The 20,288-nt window shown below is 34.4% G+C and overlaps 1 protein-coding gene across 1 annotated transcript; it reads right to left on the bottom strand.

Moving 5' to 3' along the window:
• Positions 1-804: 804 nt before the first annotated feature.
• On the bottom strand, positions 805-7,954 carry LOC132294281 (ubiquitin carboxyl-terminal hydrolase 4-like). The gene is made up of 6 exons (XM_059792078.1): positions 7,455-7,954; positions 4,800-4,916; positions 4,316-4,414; positions 1,973-2,161; positions 1,487-1,668; positions 805-1,410 (listed from the first exon to the last, which is right to left on the bottom strand). Exons 1-6 carry the CDS (start codon positions 7,578-7,580, stop codon positions 1,005-1,007), a joined length of 1,119 nt encoding a protein of 372 aa, XP_059648061.1. The 5' UTR covers positions 7,581-7,954; the 3' UTR covers positions 805-1,004.
• Positions 7,955-20,288: the final 12,334 nt, after the last annotated feature.

Below are 20,288 nucleotides of genomic sequence, written 5' to 3'. Positions count from 1 at the left end.
GTTATCAAATATTATTTAGAAAACAAAATGGATTAGATTTATACTTAGATCACACGAGAACCAAAAACTGGGCCTGTTTGGTTTGTAACTATAGAAACGGTTTTTTGTTATCAAAAAACTAAAAACTGCACAAAAAACTCTACTTGGTTCAGTTTGTTTTCAGAAAACTGTGATTTAATTGAAACTTTAAGTGGTTGATTTGATTGGTGATGTACCAGCCTGTTTTCAGATAACAGTCTTTTATTGTTATGTGAAAACTATTCTTTGAGTTTCTGAAAACCCGTTTTCAAAATTACAAACCAAACAGGCCCACACTTGTTTCCTTAAATCTCTTTTTTCAAAAGTTTTGCCCTCAAACGGAACAAATTATTGACATGCTCGAATTTGCTACTTTAATACAAGGAATTTTGTTAGCCACTCGATGAATAAAGCTCGAACCAAGTTCAACCACAGCTCGAAGTTCAATAATTATAATTTTTCCAATTTCTCACTCTTAGAAAATACAAAAAAAAAACATGAAATGGCACCTTCAAGAATTATCATCCCTAAGCCTCTGGCACACCTCTTCACCAGTAAATATGACAAACTCTGATGTCAAATCCTGATTTTTTATTTTTTATTTTTTTATTTATTTTTTTTTTCCCTGATGTCAAGTCCTGATTCAAATACATAAAAATGGGACTAGAAAGATAAATATAACACGAGCTAAGGTTGGCGCAATCATATTGATTTCTATATTATATACTAAACTTTTTGAAAGTTTGAAAAACAGTTTCTGAGACTGTTTTGTCATAATTACACGCATTGTTAAAACAAACAACAGGTCAGTGTACTTTCAACATCCACACTATACACGAAAACCATCAGAAGATTTCTGATATAGTCCAACATGTTAATCCAAGAGAACGTATAACAAACAAAACAAGTAGAGGATAGAAAAAATGCCCTCCTCCACCACTTAAGAGGTTAAAGAGTAACATCATAAATGTAATGCCTTAATTTTATCAGCTATTGACACCGGTAGCAAGGCTCTCATAAAAGAGGATGTACCCGTGTTCTGTATTGCGTGAATACTCCTGAGCAGATCCGAAGACAGTTTGAACTGCAGACTCGTCAATCATTTCTACATTGTCATCATCAAAGAACAACCAGTGGTTATGGCTTTTCACGAGGCTAACATAGTGACCATGGTTTGGTCCAGTACCAACGTGAATAACAATGGCGAATAAGGAGTACTCGGAGTCGGTATCTTCCACGGTGTTGCACAGTTTCAGCTCCAGTGGGAACACAACACGGTATGACAATTTCTTGTACCGACTGAGTTGTTCCATGTACTTGAATCGCTTCAGATGAATAACCAGAATGTGAGGTGGTTTTTTTATCTTCATCCTCTTCTGGGCTTCCTGCAAACTGCATTAGCACAAGAATCAAAATTTAATCTTGCGACTTGTTGATTGAACTGAAAGGGCAATGCCAAGATATCAACCTGCAGCACTTGTCGCAGAAGAATTTATCTTCAGCATTCAGAGTTTCCGTGGAACTGAAATTTTTAAGGCAACTTGTAATTGAACTGTTCTGTTCAATGTCAAGGCTCAAATCTAAGAAGGTCTCGTCCCTTGCTGTCACTGTCTCACACCTTAGGCATTTTGTCTCATTCGTAAGTATACCCTGCATTTTTATATGTATCAATAGCAATCACATAAACATAAGCAAACAAACATCATTAAAAAACTTAATCACTACAGAGTTATCACATCAAAAAAGCTACTGACAAACTCCAAGCATATATTGTCCCAAATATTGGACATTGTAACATCCACTGTCCAAAACAGTGAAATCTAAGACAAATATCACCCCATTCAGCGATTAGCAGCCCAGATGCAAGGATGGATCCAAATAACACAAATCAGAGTAGTACACATGAAGTATACATTTGATAGACAGTAGAAGCCATAAATGTCAGTAATTTCACCTGAAAATTTTTGTGAACCCAGGTAACTAATGGCTCTTTCTTAACGCCATTGACCTGATCATTCCTTGGCCCATTTGTGATCTTTTCAGAAGGTGAAGAAGTTTCTGGTGAACTTGTTGCTGCACGGGACTCTTTCTCCAGTATGTCAACAAGTTCATTTAACAAGAAGTTCAGAAACTCATGGGCATCCTACACAAAAACACATGAACATCAATGGTCTCTGAGAAAATAGATAAAGGGGACTGAGGATTATAACAGACATTACTCACTAGATAAATGCACATAGCAGAAAGCCATGTAAATGATGGAACCACAAGATAAGGAAACGTAAGAAATCCAAAGTTTATGTTTCCTCTTGAGGAGGTATTCTTATGCACTAATCAAACATATTTCAATGTACCAGTACATAAGATGAAAGTGAGCTCAATGCAGTGGTACATCAAAAATTTAGTGCACCAGTACATTGAATCAGTTTCCCAATTGGTTTAGGACTTTAATTTCAATTCAAGCTCTAAATTGTTTTTTACAACCTAGGGTCTATATAGATCTGTCTACAAAGACTGGAAAACCCAAAGAATAAAGAGAGTTAATTGGGATTATCAAAACAATAGTTTTTCACAATAATCTTCAATGTTTTCTTCAAAAGCACAGTGTGAGTTTGTCTTAGAACCACCCTATTCTTGTTTGTGATTGAATTGTGAGCTAAAGAACTTCACTAAACAGAACTCAATCGAAAATTCACCAATCAAAACCGTTTCTTTGAAGATGGAGAACAATTTGAATTGCTTAGAGAAAGACGGATCACTTTGCGTAAAACAACTGTGTTGATAGTCCGTGCCTGGAGTAGCAAACATAGTGGAAGTAAATCATAGTGGGTTATTACAAGGCTCGTCATAACTGTGGTTTCAAGTGGTGTAACTAGGCATAAGTCTATGACACTTATTCTTCATGTCTTGGTGAAGGATATTTGTAGAATTAGGCTAAGTCAAAGTTAAGGTGTACGTTTTTCTTCAGATCGTGGATTGTTTTGCTCTGGACTATGTAGGTCCCCTGGTTTTTTCCCCTTGGGTTTGTACATGTAAAAAATCTGGTGCTTTTTGTCCCTCTACTTGCTTTTATTTTTGTTCTTGCATTCACAATTGTGAATGGTTGCTTTATTGATTGGTAACTAATCAAAAAATTACCCGCGTAAACAACCTAGAAAAATTAGTCAAGAATAAGAAAGTAAACCTATTCATAAGCCTATAGGACATTAGAATTGTGTTACTGAACACGAATCCATCCGTTGGTGCAATTATCATTTACGTGTAGAATATGTGGAGTTTTACGAAAGATTCCATTTGTTGAAGCAAGTTATGCATACAAACATAGCGAACATCGCGAGACAGGGAAGAAGCTTTACCCACTGCTCATGTGTTTAGGGAAAACAAGTTGAGCATTTCAGGCAAGTTCTCTTAGTAAGCAAATAATTTGAAAACCTGATGGTAGTTGTGATGGCAGATTGTATTATTGGTCGAAGATCTACAATGATGAGGACAAATTAGTGAGAAGGTCTACAACATGTCAATTTGGAAAAAGGAATCAATTGATACAGGATGTACATGCGTCTACCTACTGCAGGGGCTAAGTTAATGTGAGCATGGATTTGCTTTGGGGCTTCCTAAAACAGAAAGGGGATTGGACTCCATCTTTTATTGTGATGGGCCATTGATCAAAGATGGCACTTTTTGGAATAGTACGTGGCTGTGACTGAGGGATATCTTCCTTTCCCCTTGCTAATTACCAAGAACTTCGATCCTCACTCACCTACTTAGTTTTTAATTTAGCAAACAAGATCAGAACCAGGCAAGCATGAAGGATTCAGATGAAGGAATGGCAGATCACGGTCTTGAAATCCCAGGAATTCCAATAATCAAAACCAGTTCAGTAAAAAAGAACAGAATTTGCTGTCTGTTGTGCCTTTTCCATGTTCTAAGATTGTAGATGCTACATAGATTCTATTCTTTAAGAAGCTATTAAAACTACATGGTGCTTAAAATGATTGTAGACAGAGCTTATTGAAGTTCTGTTATGAAATATCAGTATACAAAGTCTCTCAGATACTACTGTATCTCTAAAAATCATTTCATCGTCGTTCCCCTTGATAATATTGGTGTTTCTTGTTATTTCTCTTTCATTTACAGCATGTCTCTCTCTATATCCCACGCAGAATTGCAAAATTAAAGGGAAGCCACGTGTCATAGGATAAGATTTGTTGTTTTGTTGGCCAAGTTTCATTATTTTCAAGGAAGCTTTTTCTTGTCTCGATACAAACAGAAAAAAATATCAATGCTGAAATCATACCTGATGCATATAACCGCGGAAAAGCTCATTTTGTTTCTTCAGTCTATGTACAAAGCGTTTTGGAGCAATTACACCTGTTTTCTTTTTCTGTGAACTTATCTGCACAAAGAGCAACCTATAAGTCCATGCCCACATAATGTCAAACTAATTGTCATGATCAAAAGTAAGAAAAATAATGTCATTCCTCCATTATCTTTAGAGCACTTCAGTTTTCCCACAGATTCATAGAGAGGTTGAACCTCATATTATAAGCCAAAAGGGAAAACGTGCAAGTTTGTATTTAAAAGAGAGAGGTGAGTTGAAAAGAAGGTGGGAGGAAATATTGGTAGGTGTTGTTATGGCCGAAATCTTCCTTTATCCTCTTGGGTTAAATAGGGTTGTCCATTTGGTGAAGGCATTTGTGAGAACATATTAGAAGATACATGTAGAAACCTATCAGGGATGCACCTCCGCCATGAAGAGAAAGAACCTCTAATTTTACTACCTGCGTAAATAATTCTGCCAAACACGTAAGAAGATTTTCTTCTGCATCCCCTGGATTTTTATTTTTCCCGTAGTACTCCAGTAAATCTTCACGAAATGGAACACAGAAATAAAGAGCCTGCAAAAAATAACCAAAATTGAAAATGAACAGTAGGCAGCACACTGACAGGAAAATCCTGCTTGCAACAAAACCTTAATTTTGTGTGGTTAGTATTTTGAAGTATTTTTTCTTTCTTACAACAGTAACAATTACTTTCAGATTTGCTCCCAAACCAAATAAAAAATGCTACCCAAGTAGTCAACTAGCAAATACAGAAATGCACAACAACAAAGCTATCTTACTGAAAATTTAAGACTGCACCTTAACAGGATAATGTAACAATGAAATTTTGTAATGTCTTGATAAAACTTGGTTCCACATGTTTCAAATAGGGCACTAATGTCTAGGTCCACAAGTGGTTCATTTGTCTTCCATGCCACCATTAAATAACAAGTATTGAAGGTAAGGAACCTGGGGTCAGTTGCAGGAACTTGTTTCGTCATTCTGCTTTATTCAAGGTTCTAACCTCAGTTAAACTGTATACTATCATATTTTTCCTAGCTATCTCAATCATGCTAGTTTTGTTCTTCCCCTTCCCTAAACATTACTCTCAATGACAGTGCCACTCTTTCTCACGGCGCAATTACTGGGCATCACCGCATATGGCCACGCCATCTATATCAATTTTCTCTCATTTAATCTCCAATTAGTGCTACTTCTACCATCTCATATATGGTTATAGTAACTTTTAACTTCATCCCTCAAACCTCCCATAAGGCCTCCATATATGTGAATGGTAGCAATATATTAATAGTATAGATGGTTTGCTTCATAAAAACTAGCAAGCCAACCCACATCACAATGTTCTTTGATTGGCACACAAACTTTTGATCCATCCATCATTCATATTAAACACATCATTTGCCTAATGTTTGCAAAACATAAGTGAGTTTCCCACTAAGGATGATAACCTTATGCATTATCTCTTTTATTGGTTGAAAGTAGTAGGGTGAAAAATCAAGTTTGTGGGAAAGTTGGTTAGAGGGTAAAACTTTGGCTCATTGATGTAGAAAAGATCCCTCATGCCAGACTTTACTGTGATTTCACTAGATCATTGGCAATAATTGCGGCTTAGGTTCCCAAAAAGGGTGGGCTGGTATTGGACATCTTTTTCATTAGTCATTGTGGGACATCTTTCAGAAGGGTGATTAGGGGTTTTTGATAGTAAGCTAGCGTTTGTGTGGGGAAGAAGCAGTGATGGAGGTGGAGAGGGTTCCTCCTCCTCACAGCAAAAGGCAGCTACTACTATCCCTAAAGTCTCCCTCACACAAGGCTTGGAGGAGTTTGTTTCAGGATTCAACAACCTCTTCCTTGTTCGCTAATATATCCTTCATTGAAGATTGTAGGAAAGAAACATCAGTCCTGGGAGTCCTGCGACAACTAATGAAAATACTCTTGTACAAATCTCTTGTAAATAACTTAATTGTGTATTTTTTTTCATAATCATGTCATACTAGTTGTTCAAACAAAGAAATTCAGCAGGTCAGAATTTAAGAAATGATTGAGACTGCCCACCCATCACAAAGATATTTAATCAGCATGTGCTACGCATTGATTGTCCCACTATAAATACTTATTAAATCAATAACTCGTGATTGTCAACTTCAAGGTGTCAAACATCTTTGCCCAGGTGAAATTATCGCCTAGATTAACAAAAATGTAGCATTTGCAGTTTGAAAAAATACAGATCTTGTAAATGCAACAGAGGTGTCAAACCACCAACTCTCAATATTGCTGGAAAAAAGAAAACATAAAACCAAAGTGGAAGTGACAGACCTAATAGACTTGGTCAAAACCAAACATAGTAGATTTCAATTCATACTACAGAATCAATTGGAAACTATCATTAAAATCAAAAGATAAAAAAGAAACAAGTTTAGCTGAGAGGAGATCATAGACTCGTGCCCAATGGATGCTATTTTCAGCTAGGTAGCTAATTAGTCCCAACCACCAAAACCAGAAACTGGCAGATTGATAAAATACCATTGGTTAGTGAGTGTGATAGCCAACTCAATACCCATTGAATGCAAAGGTTCACGCAGGCTTTCGAATTGTGTAAATTACATAGAACACATATATGATATGCGGATGAGGGTGGGGCGGGGCTTGGCACAATAGTGAGGTTGCTCTATTGTGACCTAGAGTCCCTAATTTGAAACAGTAAACAGCCTCGGTAAGGCTGTGTACATCAAATCTTCCCGAGACCTGACAATGACAGTAGCTTGTGAGCTGGGCTAGCCCTTTATATATATATATATATATACATACATATTGACTAGTGTGAGTGTGTGTGTGTATATATATATATCAATTACCGTTACAAGTTTGACACGGATACAGAAATGGAAATTAATCAACAGAGCACTATCAATCATGTAGAGTTCTGATCATCAAAAACTAAAGGAACCTACTATTGATATTTAATTTGCTACGAAACCCAGTAAGAAAAATAAAATTAAAAAAATCAAACATCTACCATGAATTGATAACCACATGAAAAAATAGCTCCAAAACTAAAAGGGAAATCAAAATCAAAACAAAGAGAGGAAGAAGAACCTGCAAGACACTGTTGCAGTAGCAAGTGTTGCCGAAGTTCTCGAGTCCAAAGTATCGCTCGCCTTCTGGAAACTGATCGCCCAGAGCTTTCTCCAGCCTCGAACCCGCCGCACCCATAAAGACCATCAACCAAATACCAAATTTCCTCTCTTTCTCTCTCTTTATATATATATATGTGTATATATTAGTTTACTCCTTCAAATCTTGATTGATTCTCTATCTTGTCCTCTGGAATTAGATTAAAAATAAACAAATAAAATCGAAGATTCCTTTCTTGTTTCACTCTGTTTGATGATTTTGAATGAAACCTTTTTGGTTTTGGTGAATTGTTTTGATCTGATCTCCCTTTTCTGCTCTACACTTTTGATACTACATCACGGGTTTCTGTTGACTCCATCTATTTGTTTCATTTGGACGGGTAGAAACTACGAAGATGCCATTAAACTTCAAAACAATAAACATCAATTACGATGGTTCTGACTTCTCATCACAATCTATTATTATTTTTAGGTATAATTGCTGCCTGGAGCAAGAAATTATACACTCATGTTTAATTGTAACTTTGGAATTTAATTCTATAACAATTACTTAATTAACTTTTATTTTTTTTTTTTATTTTAAGAAACTTATATTTTATTTCTATAACATTAAATATCGTTAAAGAAAAATGATAGAATTAAACAATTTATTAAGGAAAACAAAAATAAAATAACATCACTACCGATTCTTTATTCAACATATTTGCAATCAGCAACAAAAATAAATAAATAAATTAATCAAAAGGGATAAATAAAATGGCCATTAAATAAAGATTACTTAAGAAATATTAATTATAATCAAAACTCAAATTTCAAGATTGATCCATGTTTTATACACAACTCAGTAAAATATTTTGAATTTATTCAGCAACTAATTTAGAATTAAGATATTACAATTGGCTTCAAAATTTTTTTAGAAAGATCATGCGAAACAACTCTTAATATATTATTATATATCCATTTAAATGTTCTCAGTGTTTTTTTATTTTTTATATTTTTTCATAAACTAAATGTTCAAAGTGTTAGATCCGTAAAAGCATGCCAAAATATGTATAATATCATTGCAAATCCTAAATTTTTTCATAATTTATCAAAAGAATTGATAAAGTGTAGAAAAAAACTAAAAATGATGACTTTTAATTTTAGATTAATTTTATTTCGTCCTAGTGGCTGGTTGCGAATTTAGCAAAAAGTAGCCAAATTATTTTATTTTTGTTTCCTTTAATAAATTGTCTAATTTTATCATTTTTCTTTAACGATATTTAATGGTATGAAAAGAAAATGTAAGTTTCTTCAAATAAAGATAATAAAAGTCAATAAACTAATTATCGTATGATTAAATTCTAAGGCTACAATTAATAGTGAGTATATAACTTCTTGCTCGCAGGAGCAATTGAACATTACAGTATTTTTAGGTTAGGTTAAAGCTTTAAAAAAAATAATTAAAAAAATTGTCATTTTTAAATTTAGTAAATAAGAATATTTTGTTAATTTTAAAACTGAATGAAAAACATTGAATATTATCTGTCTAATGGTATTTTAATAAATAAAAAATTGGTCAAAGTTAACTACAGTCAATGGGCAACTTGTACATAATTTCAAATATTTCAAATTTATATACACACTAAACTATAGAGATGCCTTTTTTGTACAATTTTTTATTTTATTTTTTATATAATTACTCTTATTATTATTAATTATTTATGTATATATTTGAGGAAGTGGAGATAAAAATGTATTAAATAAATTATACTCACACTTTTCAAAATTTACTCTTATTTGTCAATCTACTCTGATAATACCGGCAAATTTGAGTTAATTTTTACCGGATAAGTATATATTTTAACTAAATATATACTCCCACAGTCCCAAAATTGTTGGGCCTTGTGAGTTACGGCGTTGGGTTTTTAATACATTTTTAGTGTATTGAAAAGAATTAATTTTTAAATTTATCCTTACTAAAAGAGAAATAAGTACTTGGTACAGTTGGTAGTGCACTTAATTAATCAAGTCAATGCTAAAAGGGTAGTTTGGAAATATTATAAAAAAAATAGTAAATAATGTACATTCTTTTTTGGAATAAAATATGTATTTTGTGACATCCCAAAAAAAAAAAAAAAGAGTAAAAATTTAAAATGCGACAACTTGTTTGTGTAGTTTTACAAATACAATTGTACGTATTAAAATAATATAAGGTGAAAAATCTAATAAACTAAAATAATTACCAAATACTTACATTATTTTTGTCCAAATTATTCTCGCTACTTTTAAATTTTCCATCCACCAATTTTCTCTCTTTTACTCTCTGTACCCTCTCTTTTTATACAATTATATATACACACATCAATCCACCCACCACCCTGGTCAACCACCTCAATCGCGTACCTCTACCATTCCAACCACCCACCTTCATCACCACCACCCATTCTCGACACTATCATCCCCCACTATTTCCACACATACACACACACACATATATATATGCGGGTTAAAATCATAAAACCCTTATCTTGTTTGTCAAAGCTATCATCTAATCCCGACCCATATCTAAAGAAACTATCATATTCCCCCCTTAACTTTTCAAAAATTTATCACATCACCCCAATTTCATTAGTTTCAATCTGAAACTGACGAAAGAAAAGCACGTAAGAATCATGTGCAACCATTTAATTATTTATTAACCAATTTGCCCTCATAATTATGTATTGACCAAACTGCCCTTTTAAACCTCATACAATTATCATGTGCCTCATTTGCAATTTGCAAACCCAATTTTTCATTTGATTCTTCCAGCGGAAGAATCGTTTGGAACCGAACCAAATCGGTGCTGCGGTTTCGATTCCGGTTCCAAATTTGTGGAACCGTTGCATTACATTTTGGTTCCGATTCCAAGTCCTTCAAAATTGGACCGAAACAAACTGGTTCTATTAACAAATTATATTTATATATTATATTACTCCTATCAATAATATAATTGTATAACATAAAACCGTGTGACAAATTATATATATATATATATATATATATATATATATATATATATATATATTATATTACTCCTATTAAAGACTCTCTCTCTCTCAACCACGTGCTCTGAGAAAGTTAATAGCCCCAAAGTCTAAACGAAATTGGGAACTTCAATTTCAGATGTCTCTTCTGGAAAACAAAAAAATAAAAGCAAAAATTTAGAGGTCTCTTGCGAACCCTAATATTCTCTCTCTCATCGTCCATCGCTTCTAGCCTCTCACTCCCAACTTAAACTCACAGCCTCCCTAATAGTCATTATAGTTCACCACCAACCAGAGCCATCGCCGTTTGCTGATGTTCGTATTTCTCTCTATCTCCCTTCCTTCAGCAACCCAGTCAATTTGTAATGTCCCGAATTTTTATTTTATTTATTTTATGTGCCTCGTCAATTTGCCATGCGGGCCTTGAGAGTCGTTTAGGTCATTTCTCGAGCTGAGAGTTTTAGAAATGTATTTTTTTATTATTCTAAGTCAATTAAAGGTGATGTAATTTATTTTAGAATTTTTCGGAAGTCGAAACGATTTTCGAGCTCGGTAACCCCTCTCGGTTTTGCCATTTTCATTGAAAGGCATTGTAGACATTTCACTCACACATATAAATATACATATATATAGTTAGGGAGATATTTTTGGGGCATATTTGTAGATAGAATGATAATTAATGGGCATCTTGGTAACTTGGCATTTGAGGTAGGGTCCACCATTGGAGCACATGGGTAAATGAGAACCACAAACATAGTTTTTGTTTAGAAGATGTTATCCTTGACCAAAAAATTCCTCTCTCTACAATCATCAAGTTCTTCACTCTATATAGTTTTCTCAATCTCTCTACAAACATATGTATATACACTTTAATCCCATTTTTTAGGCCTTTGTCACCAAGAAGAAGAAGTTGGAGTACTCATCAAGAGCAAGAAGGAGAAGTCGGAGTACTCATCAAGAGCAATCTTTTGTCACCAATCTTGCTACCATTTGGGGATTTTCAAAATTGGTGTGGCTTAGGCCTTGTTTGGCTAGCACTTGAGGTAGAGATTTCTAATGTCCTGTGTATTGCCTTTTATTGAGTATCTATTATTGATTCATTTGAAATTTCTTTCTAAATGTGAATTTCATTTGACCGTGTATTAGCGTGAAGAAGGTATGCTATTAAATGATGTGTAGTTGTGTTTCTTTTGATGCTCATAGCATGTATGATATTACTCTAGAGAAAACTTATTCACTTATATGTTCAAAGCATGTTTATGCGAGGGAAATGTGTTATTCTATGATGACTTCACGTACTATCATGATTATATTGCTTTGGTTTATATAAACACCATGCTTGTAGCAAAATACTAGAAAGATGTAATGTCTCGATTAGAGTGTAAAGAATGTCACGTGTGTGTGTGCCATTGCTGACATTTTGATGAAATTTAAATCATGTTAATGAGATTGATGCATGTGCATGACATGGTGGGGAAAAAGGGAATGAGAAAGGGAAAGAAATGATGTTTTTATAAAATAAATTGGATTTCATGAGTCGGATGCTAATTTGACCTAGAGGGGGAGTGTGTGCCAGTTTAGGACGTGAAAAGTTGATTACTACGGCCCAAATGGTTGCCGGATTTGGAAACAGGGACAGTTAATCAATCTCTCCTCAGTAAATTCGGTTAGTGATTTTTGGTGTGAGTTAGGGTCGGTAGAGACCAAGTTTGGGGACAGTTGTGCATTGCATTGTATTTACATACACCTTTATGATATGTTGTATAAATATCATTGATAGGATTGACATTGTGATGTAAAGGTGATAGAATCCTAAAGTATGATCCCGGTTTTTTTTTTATCCCCAATGTGTGATGTGTGCCTCAAAGAAGTCCAAAGTTGGCGCCTTAGGCATCTTCTACTGAGCCTCCGTGCTCACCCATTCCATTAACAATTTTCAGGTTATGACGATGATGCAGTTGATGATGCACCCTCACAAGTATAGTTAGGTTGACGGGAACATTCCTCGATAGTTTTATAACCAATATGTAATTGATGTACTTCTCTTGTAAAGCGATGTAGTTGTGACTGTAAAGGTCTATATGTATAACTTGTACTCTTTTGTATCATTTTAATGAAACTTGGAGCATGTAAATGATTTTCTACTAAATGTTATGATTCAAAGTCATAAATTGATGTATTATTTCTATTTTCACATTTTCTTCATGCTTGTGAGTTGGGACAGGGAAATTAAGGTCAAAATGGCCAAAAATGGTGTTAGAGAGCAAAAATAGGGCACAAAAAGGGCAAAGTACCCATTTTCAGGGCAGGCCCGAGCGCTAGTAGTAGGGGCGCGAGCGCTCGGCTGACATGGGCTGCGTTCATGGCATGCTCAGCGCAAGCGCAAAGGATGTTAAGGTGTCCTCTGAAAGCTCAGAGGACATGGTTTGAGTGCTTGGTATTAGAGGTGAGGCATTGTTTTTTTTTTGTTTTTTTTTTTATACTTTTTCTGACAACTCCGAGCTTTATCGTATAAGTCCCACAAGGTATTTAGGAGGTTTAAACCACTATGGCCGCGTTCGGATACGAGTAGGACAGTCCCAAAAGTCATTTTCATCCCTTTTAAACCCTAAAATGGACAACCTTAAACCAGATTATTTTCCTTCATTTATATTTGAATCTAAGTGGCTAGATAGGGACTAGAAGACAATTGTAAATTTCCCAATTGTAGGTGTAGTTTTCCACACTCGAACACTTAAAGAAATAAATCAAAGAAATTGAGAACAATAAGATAGAGACAATGGACAAAATTGACAAGAGAGTGCTGTGTGATTAGAAACCGATATTTTTCTCTTTTCATTCATGCTTTATTTATAAGCTTGTACAGAGAATTACATGGAGTCGTTACTGGCGGTTTTTTGAACGTGGGCATTTATTGCCCCTGATTTGTGGTCTCTATCTTATGGTGGGCGTTATGGGATTTTAGATTAACTGCCTTTAGGCTTTCCCTGGTTCGTTTTATGTCAGGTGGAGCATCCTTCGTTAATTGGGCCGACTTGACATATTTATGGACCTTTCTTATTGGGCTTCTAGTTAGCAATGGGCTTCGTAATGATTTTGGTGAGTATTGGACTGACCACTTGTTGATACATGGTGTGTTGTGATTGGTGGGAAATTTTCCATCCACACCAGTGCATTTCATGTCCAAAAAGACTAACTTACCTTTGTTACCTAAGTGGACCGAATAGTAGATGAAGTTGATTCTCCGAGTTACATACAAACCGAAACAATTAGATGTAGACATTATGGCCTTATTTTGACTTTTATAGTACAATATTGGTCAAAATGACCATTTTACCATTTGGCATTCCCGGATCGGGTTAGGACCCAGTCAGTGATCCGGATCCTCCGAGTTTGGGTTATTACACAATCTCTCTCCCTCAACCATCCAACGATGGAGGATCTTTACTCTATCTTTCTTTCAACTAGTATATAAAGATTTATTTGCTTAATAGTGAAAGACGTCAAAGATGGAGGATCTTTATTAGATAATTTGTTTTAAGATTTAATATTGAATGAAACACGTATATTTAGTTTGGTATATTGCTAGTGAAATTTTTTCCACAACATATTCAATTATTCTTTACTATTATCAAATGAGAATAGAATCATAGTTAAAACCGAACCAAATCGATCTTTCACAGTTCAGTTCGGTTCCATATCACGACAGTTCTGGTTCCGGTTCCAATTTTATAGGAACCGTATTGAACCAGACCGTGTGCAAACATATTCCATTGTAGCAGAGCAAACATAGAAGCCCTAAATCATTCTCATTGCGAGGGTTGAATATATTTAATTGAAGAAATGAGTTTGTACATATGACGACCCTAGTTTTTCAAGTCAGTGCGTCCTATAATGAACCGTAGTTTGACCTGATAATGGATCTGAAATGCGGAAAGTAAAACATAAATAAGGTCTAGGGATATACAACATCCCTAGGATGACAAGGTGACCATCCATAAGACCACGGAACTCAATGAGAACTAACGCGGGAGAAAAAAAAATCAGAAAAAAACCAAATAAGCCCTTAAGGGCAAAATGGTCTTTTTACATGGAAGCAACGTCTTTAGAAATGTATATCATCCCCAAGACACAAACGTGATTTCCTATGAAGCCACGGAAACAAAAGGAAAATAAGCGGAAGTGGCGTTTTAAAAACGAAAAAGTTTAGCCCCAAGGGCAAAATAGTAATTTTTAGCAAGATTTGGGTACTACTAAGTACACTGATGGAAAGACAGCGAAAAATTAATCAAATTAGACTTAAGAATCACTTGATTTGGAGTCCGAATGGAAGAAAAAAGTCAGAACAAAGTTTTGACGTCGTCACGACTGTGAATAGTGTTTTGACATAAATTAATGGTAACTTGGGCAAAATGTTAAAATTAGTGTGCCATTTTGAGGCACTAAACGACATTTTCTGGAAAAATATGAAGAAAAAACCCCCCTTAAAATAAATTTTCCAAGTTGACTATGTCAAAAGAAAATTTTACTTTTGACGTGAAATTCCCAAAATGCCCTTATACCAGACTTTTTCAAAAAAAACATGTGCGCACAGGAAATCAGATTTAACGCGGGATTTTCAAGACTGAGACGGCATTTTATAGTAAAATATTGTGAAGAAACCCCCTTTAAAATCACGTTTTCTATATGACCATATCAAGATTGGAATTTATTTTTTAAAGTAAATTTCCAAAATGTCCCTAAATCAGATATGTCAAAAACGATAAAAAAAATTAAAAAAAAAAAAGAACAACTTTGCACCAAGTGTTCATTCGACCCTAAATGTTGTTATGTGCTAAAAAATTATACACGCAAACGTATTTAGTGATTTTAAGCACGCGGGAATGGTCCGTGGCTCTCAAAAGTGCCCGATGCAAAATACGATCTATTCGAACCTCAAAATGTAAAGAAAATACTTTAAATGGAAAACTTGATACCAACAAGCATCCATTTCATACAAATGTGATATTTTGTGAAAGGTGAGCATTTACGCAAGCACAATATACATATTTACACGCGTTCCAATGGCCTACGGCGTCAATGGTTGCTAAATACAAAATATCACTTATTAAACCTCAAATTTTGTCTGTATTGGTTTTAAAAAGAGAACTTGAAACTAAAAATTATCAAATGGTTTCAAAGGACCATTTGGCCCTTGTCCACACTTCATACATAAATGAAGAGACCTTATGGAAGTGCTAAAGCCCACTTCCCACCACCCATGCAAATGTAGTAAAGTTAATACATGCCCTTTTTCTATTTTTCAATAAAATCACTTAGAAATAAAAGTATTTAGAATACAAAATAAAAGTCCTTGGCCATTGGCCTTATAACATACATGTCAAATACATCCCAAATGGCGCACTTAAGTGTTCTTTACATACTTAGAACCAAATATACAAGTTTTGACATTTTGAATTAAAAATAACATTTCATGCTAACATTTGCATGAATTAAATATTTCAAGTCTATAAAACATCCAAACATAATATGAATCTCGAATCTTGATTCTTGTACCTGAAAAATGTCCCCACTACGTGGGTGAGTAACATAAAGCTACTCGTAGGAGATGAGCATGCATAGACCTAACGTTTTACAAACTTATTAAGTTGATGTAAATCAATTCATACGGTCATGCCACCTAGCGTCTATGTCAAGGTGAGACTCAGGAAGCATCCTAAGCTACCTTAGAGCATTTCTAGCATAAACCACATCATTAATGCAATTTAACAACATAGAAACATATAGTGTAATGCAACAAGACATAGGTATTCAAAGTTATCAACTTGTAACCTAAAATGCGAAAACAACCGAAACGGTTCATGTCAGCTAACGTTTTTGTTCCAAATGAGTCTAGGGGATCATCCTAGGCTATATTGAACAATTAAAACACAAATAACAATTTCAATACAATTTTAACTAACATTAGGACTTCTAATACAACGCATCAAGGCATAGATTATCAAAGTTAACAATTTGAAATCTAAACTACGGAAACAACAAGTTATGACAATTTAGTGCTATTATTAAAAATTAAGGCATACAAGTATACTAAGTACATGTGTACTACACCTAATTGAAATGTCAAACACCACATCACAAGTTATAAATAATCCATATTAAACAACTTGGAATTGAATGCGAAATCAAATAGTGGCGGAAATACAAGGTTATACAGTCTCAATGACTAAACAAGCTGATCTCGGATTATTAGCTCGCAAGGTACTACCTAGTGCGTACTAAACTCAAAATCAAACCGTATATTGGTGTTTTAGGGTTACTAACTCTTATGGAACCACCCTGGGCACTATATATTGTAAGGGGAGCTCTCATCCCCCGTACTAGAGTCATTCCTAACCGTAACATATTACAATATCCTTGTAAGCTTTCTTAAAATCAACAAGTTGTGCGTCAAGGTATAATACACATACATAATATATTAGTCAATTGCCATGCACAAACAAGTCAAGTAAAACACACAATATTTATCATATGTCTTCAAGCTACAATGGCATACGACATATCAAATATATAATGTGTATATAAGCAAGTTAAACTATAACTTTTACTCATTGAATACTATAATGTAATCATACAACAAGTTACAAATTTACAAGCTAAGCATGAAACAACTTCAATAACTAACTACCTCAATGGAATCATATAATGGAATTTAATTAAATTAAATAATTAAATTATCAAGATTACAATGTAACTCCAAATATTCTAAAATTAATATAAGTCAAAAGTCATGACAAGACTTAATATAATATCACATTACAAGTTATTTTTATCTAAATTACAACTAGGTAAATTAAACTTCATACAATAAAATAATTAAATAAAGTTCTCCACACCCATTCAAATATTCTCATTTTCATATATGTTAATGAACATATTAAGGTCTAATTTAATATCACATTGCAAGTTCATTCCATACTAGGTACAACCATGTGAATTAAATTTCATACAAAGAAAATAATTAAATAAAAGTCTCAAAACCCATTCAAATATTTTCAATTTAATGCATATGATAAAACATGTCAAGCTCATCAACAATATCAAGTTAAAAATCCAATTTAGTGAGTAGATCACTTAAAATAAAATTAATTAACCTAATTAAATGATTTTCTCTAGATTTTTAAACAACTCCGAATATTCTCAAATTCACATATGTTAAGGAACATATCAAGGCCTAATTTAATATTACATTACAAGTTGATTCCATGCTAGTTACAACCATGTGAATTAAATTTTTATACAAGTGGAAGATTAAATAAAAGTTTCAATACTTATTCAAATACTTCCAATTTAATATGTGTTAATAAACATATCAAGACCTAATTTAATAACATGCCACAATTTAATTCCAAGCTATATACAATAATGAAAATTAAATCTTATATAAAGAAAATAATTAAATTAAATTCTAAATAAAATACCTAGACATGCATACAAGTTGTATAAGCTTATAAAATAATGAATACAACAATTATATAAGTCTAAGACATCCCCTATCTCATTTTGTGATGAAATCATAAATCCCCACCGAAAGAAAACCGCTTCGAATTCGACGATACATCTAGGTTTTGTCAAGGACTACGAGGAAAACAATAATCACCTTTGAGGTACCACCGAACTCGAAACCCAAACTCAAAAATGGTCGAAACCGGCTTCTAATAAAGGGGAAATGACCGCCTCGCCAAGTCCTACGATAAACACTAAGGCACTACGGCATTTTACAAAAGGGAAGAAGGTTAATTTGGGAATAGAAGGGTGACAGCCATGGAAGAGCTGTAAATCTGATCTTCAGCAGTGTAGAATAAAGGAAAAATGAAATGTTTTAATTTTCCAAACCCCTTATTTAAAGAAAATCCCAAAAAGTACCCCGAACGGGTCCCACCGTGTTCGGAAAAGTGGAATTTGCGCAAGTGCGCTCAAACGGTAAAACACCATAAACGAAGAAGAATCGAAATGCAAAAAATGAATAACGGAAGAAACGGAGTCAAAAGCTGAGTCTCGTGCAGAGAGATATGCCCCGAACAAGTTCAGCGGCAACTGGGGTCGAAAACCTTAAAACTGGGGAAAACAACTGGAAGGAAATTCTAAGAGTACACGACTTGATGAAATGTGAAAATGAATCCCGTACGATGATTCAATCTCAAAATGAGGTATTTTGAAAATAACTTTCGTTAATTGCACAATGGCCCCTAAAAGAAAGATAACTGCAAAACTGCCCATAATGAAAATATCTTTCAAAAGATATTTTCTTAAAAACCCCTAATCAAAATATCTTCAAAAGATATTTATGAAAAACACCTCAAGAAACATCACTATTTCTGAAGAATCCTTTCATCCACGCTCCTGCGGGAGAAAGAAACAACCGGTGAGCTTTTTTCTAAAAGTAAAGTTATGCGTTTCGAGGAAATCAACTGGAATAAAAACTCATAAAGTCAAAACTCAACTCCGAACATGAAAAACAAACGGGAAAATGACAAAAAATGTATAGTGTCCAAAAAATGAAAATGTGGAAATGACTCGGTCCTTAAAGGAAGTTGTCAATCTAAAGGAAAGAGTCTCAGAAACCATATCTGAGCACTTGAGACGATACTAAGTGATGAGTAACAAAACTCAGAAAAGAAAATTCAACGGAAAAAATTTAACCGTAAATTTTTAAAAAAAGGAAAGGAAGGAAAATGATAGGGTCATTACAGTAAAATGGTGTTATTCTGGGCTGGGATCATCCATTAATTTAATTAAAAATATGGTTCATTTTACAGACCCATTTGCAAATTATGAAGCGGCAGTGATATGGGTTACTTTATTAAATATGCGGCGGTGGCATGTATGGGGATGACGTTAGAGAGCTCAGAATGACGGAGAAGAGGGAATAACCCACCGGGGACGATATGAGCTTGAAAGATGGCGACCTCGGCGATGGATCAGCAGCGCTGCACGGCGGCGATAAGTTGGAACGGCTGTGAGCAATGAAGAACCCACCAGCGGGCAAGGATGAACCGAATAAGGACACGGCTGTAATGGAGGTGCTTGGTGACGGTGAGCACAATGAGCAACGAGGAACGGTGGTGATGTTTGGTGGTAATAGGGATAAACTTATCGGCGGCACAACCAGGATGTCCTTGGCGGTGATGCTCAAGCCAGAAGTTCAAAGAGAATATCGTCACCAAGGAAAGCTATAGACTTTAAGGAAGCCAACCCCTTTTACCCTTCACGACTTTATTCCCCTATTTAACCCACTTACAGAACCCAAAACGAGAGATCTTATGCCTACAACTAAAGGAAGATAGGAACAAACTCGAACTAAGAAGCAGAGGAAGATAATCATAAAAAGGAAGATTATCTGCTAACTAGGGGAAATATAACAACTAATATGAAATGAAAGCGAACGCATATAAGAACGATAGCAAACAATGATTCAAAAGTCTAGCGGTAAGCAATAATTCCACCAGAACTAATTATGTTTAAAATAAAGATGAAATAAAGAGGAATATTAGATACTAAGAAAATCGAAAACAGATGAATAAAGAGATAAAACTAAAAAGGGAGGATAAGGATAAGTAAAATAAATGAAAGGTCGAAGAAGAAGATGTATTTATACGTGTGTGCATATATATAGTCCTATGTATAAGGGCATAATCGTCATTTTGAATACACACATTAAAATAATAATATAATATAGAGGTCAATTTAGTCATTTAACCCTCACTTAACAGCTCTGCCACAAAAAT

The sequence above is a fragment of the Cornus florida genome, unplaced genomic scaffold (genome assembly GCF_030987335.1).
Source record: "Cornus florida cultivar Cherokee Brave unplaced genomic scaffold, ASM3098733v1 CherokeeBrave_3.0.0_Hap2_Chr02, whole genome shotgun sequence".
Classification (NCBI taxonomy): Eukaryota; Viridiplantae; Streptophyta; class Magnoliopsida; order Cornales; family Cornaceae; genus Cornus; species Cornus florida.
The sequence above is the reverse complement of the archived record's forward strand: the minus strand, read 5'-3'. Positions and strand labels throughout refer to the sequence as shown.

What these genes read in the sequence shown, in the direction of transcription:
- LOC132294281 (XM_059792078.1), bottom strand. Translation starts at nt 7,580, where the DNA reads ATGGTCTTTATGGGTGCGGCGGGTTCGAGGCTGGAGAAAGCTCTGGGC. An exon ending in TGGCAGAATTATTTACGCAG is followed by an intron (nt 4,415 to 4,799) that starts GTAGTAAAATTA and finishes CTCTTTGTGCAG; the next exon opens with ATAAGTTCACAGAAAAAGAA. An exon ending in TTCTGCGACAAGTGCTGCAG is followed by an intron (nt 1,411 to 1,486) that starts GTTGATATCTTG and finishes GTGCTAATGCAG; the next exon opens with TTTGCAGGAAGCCCAGAAGA.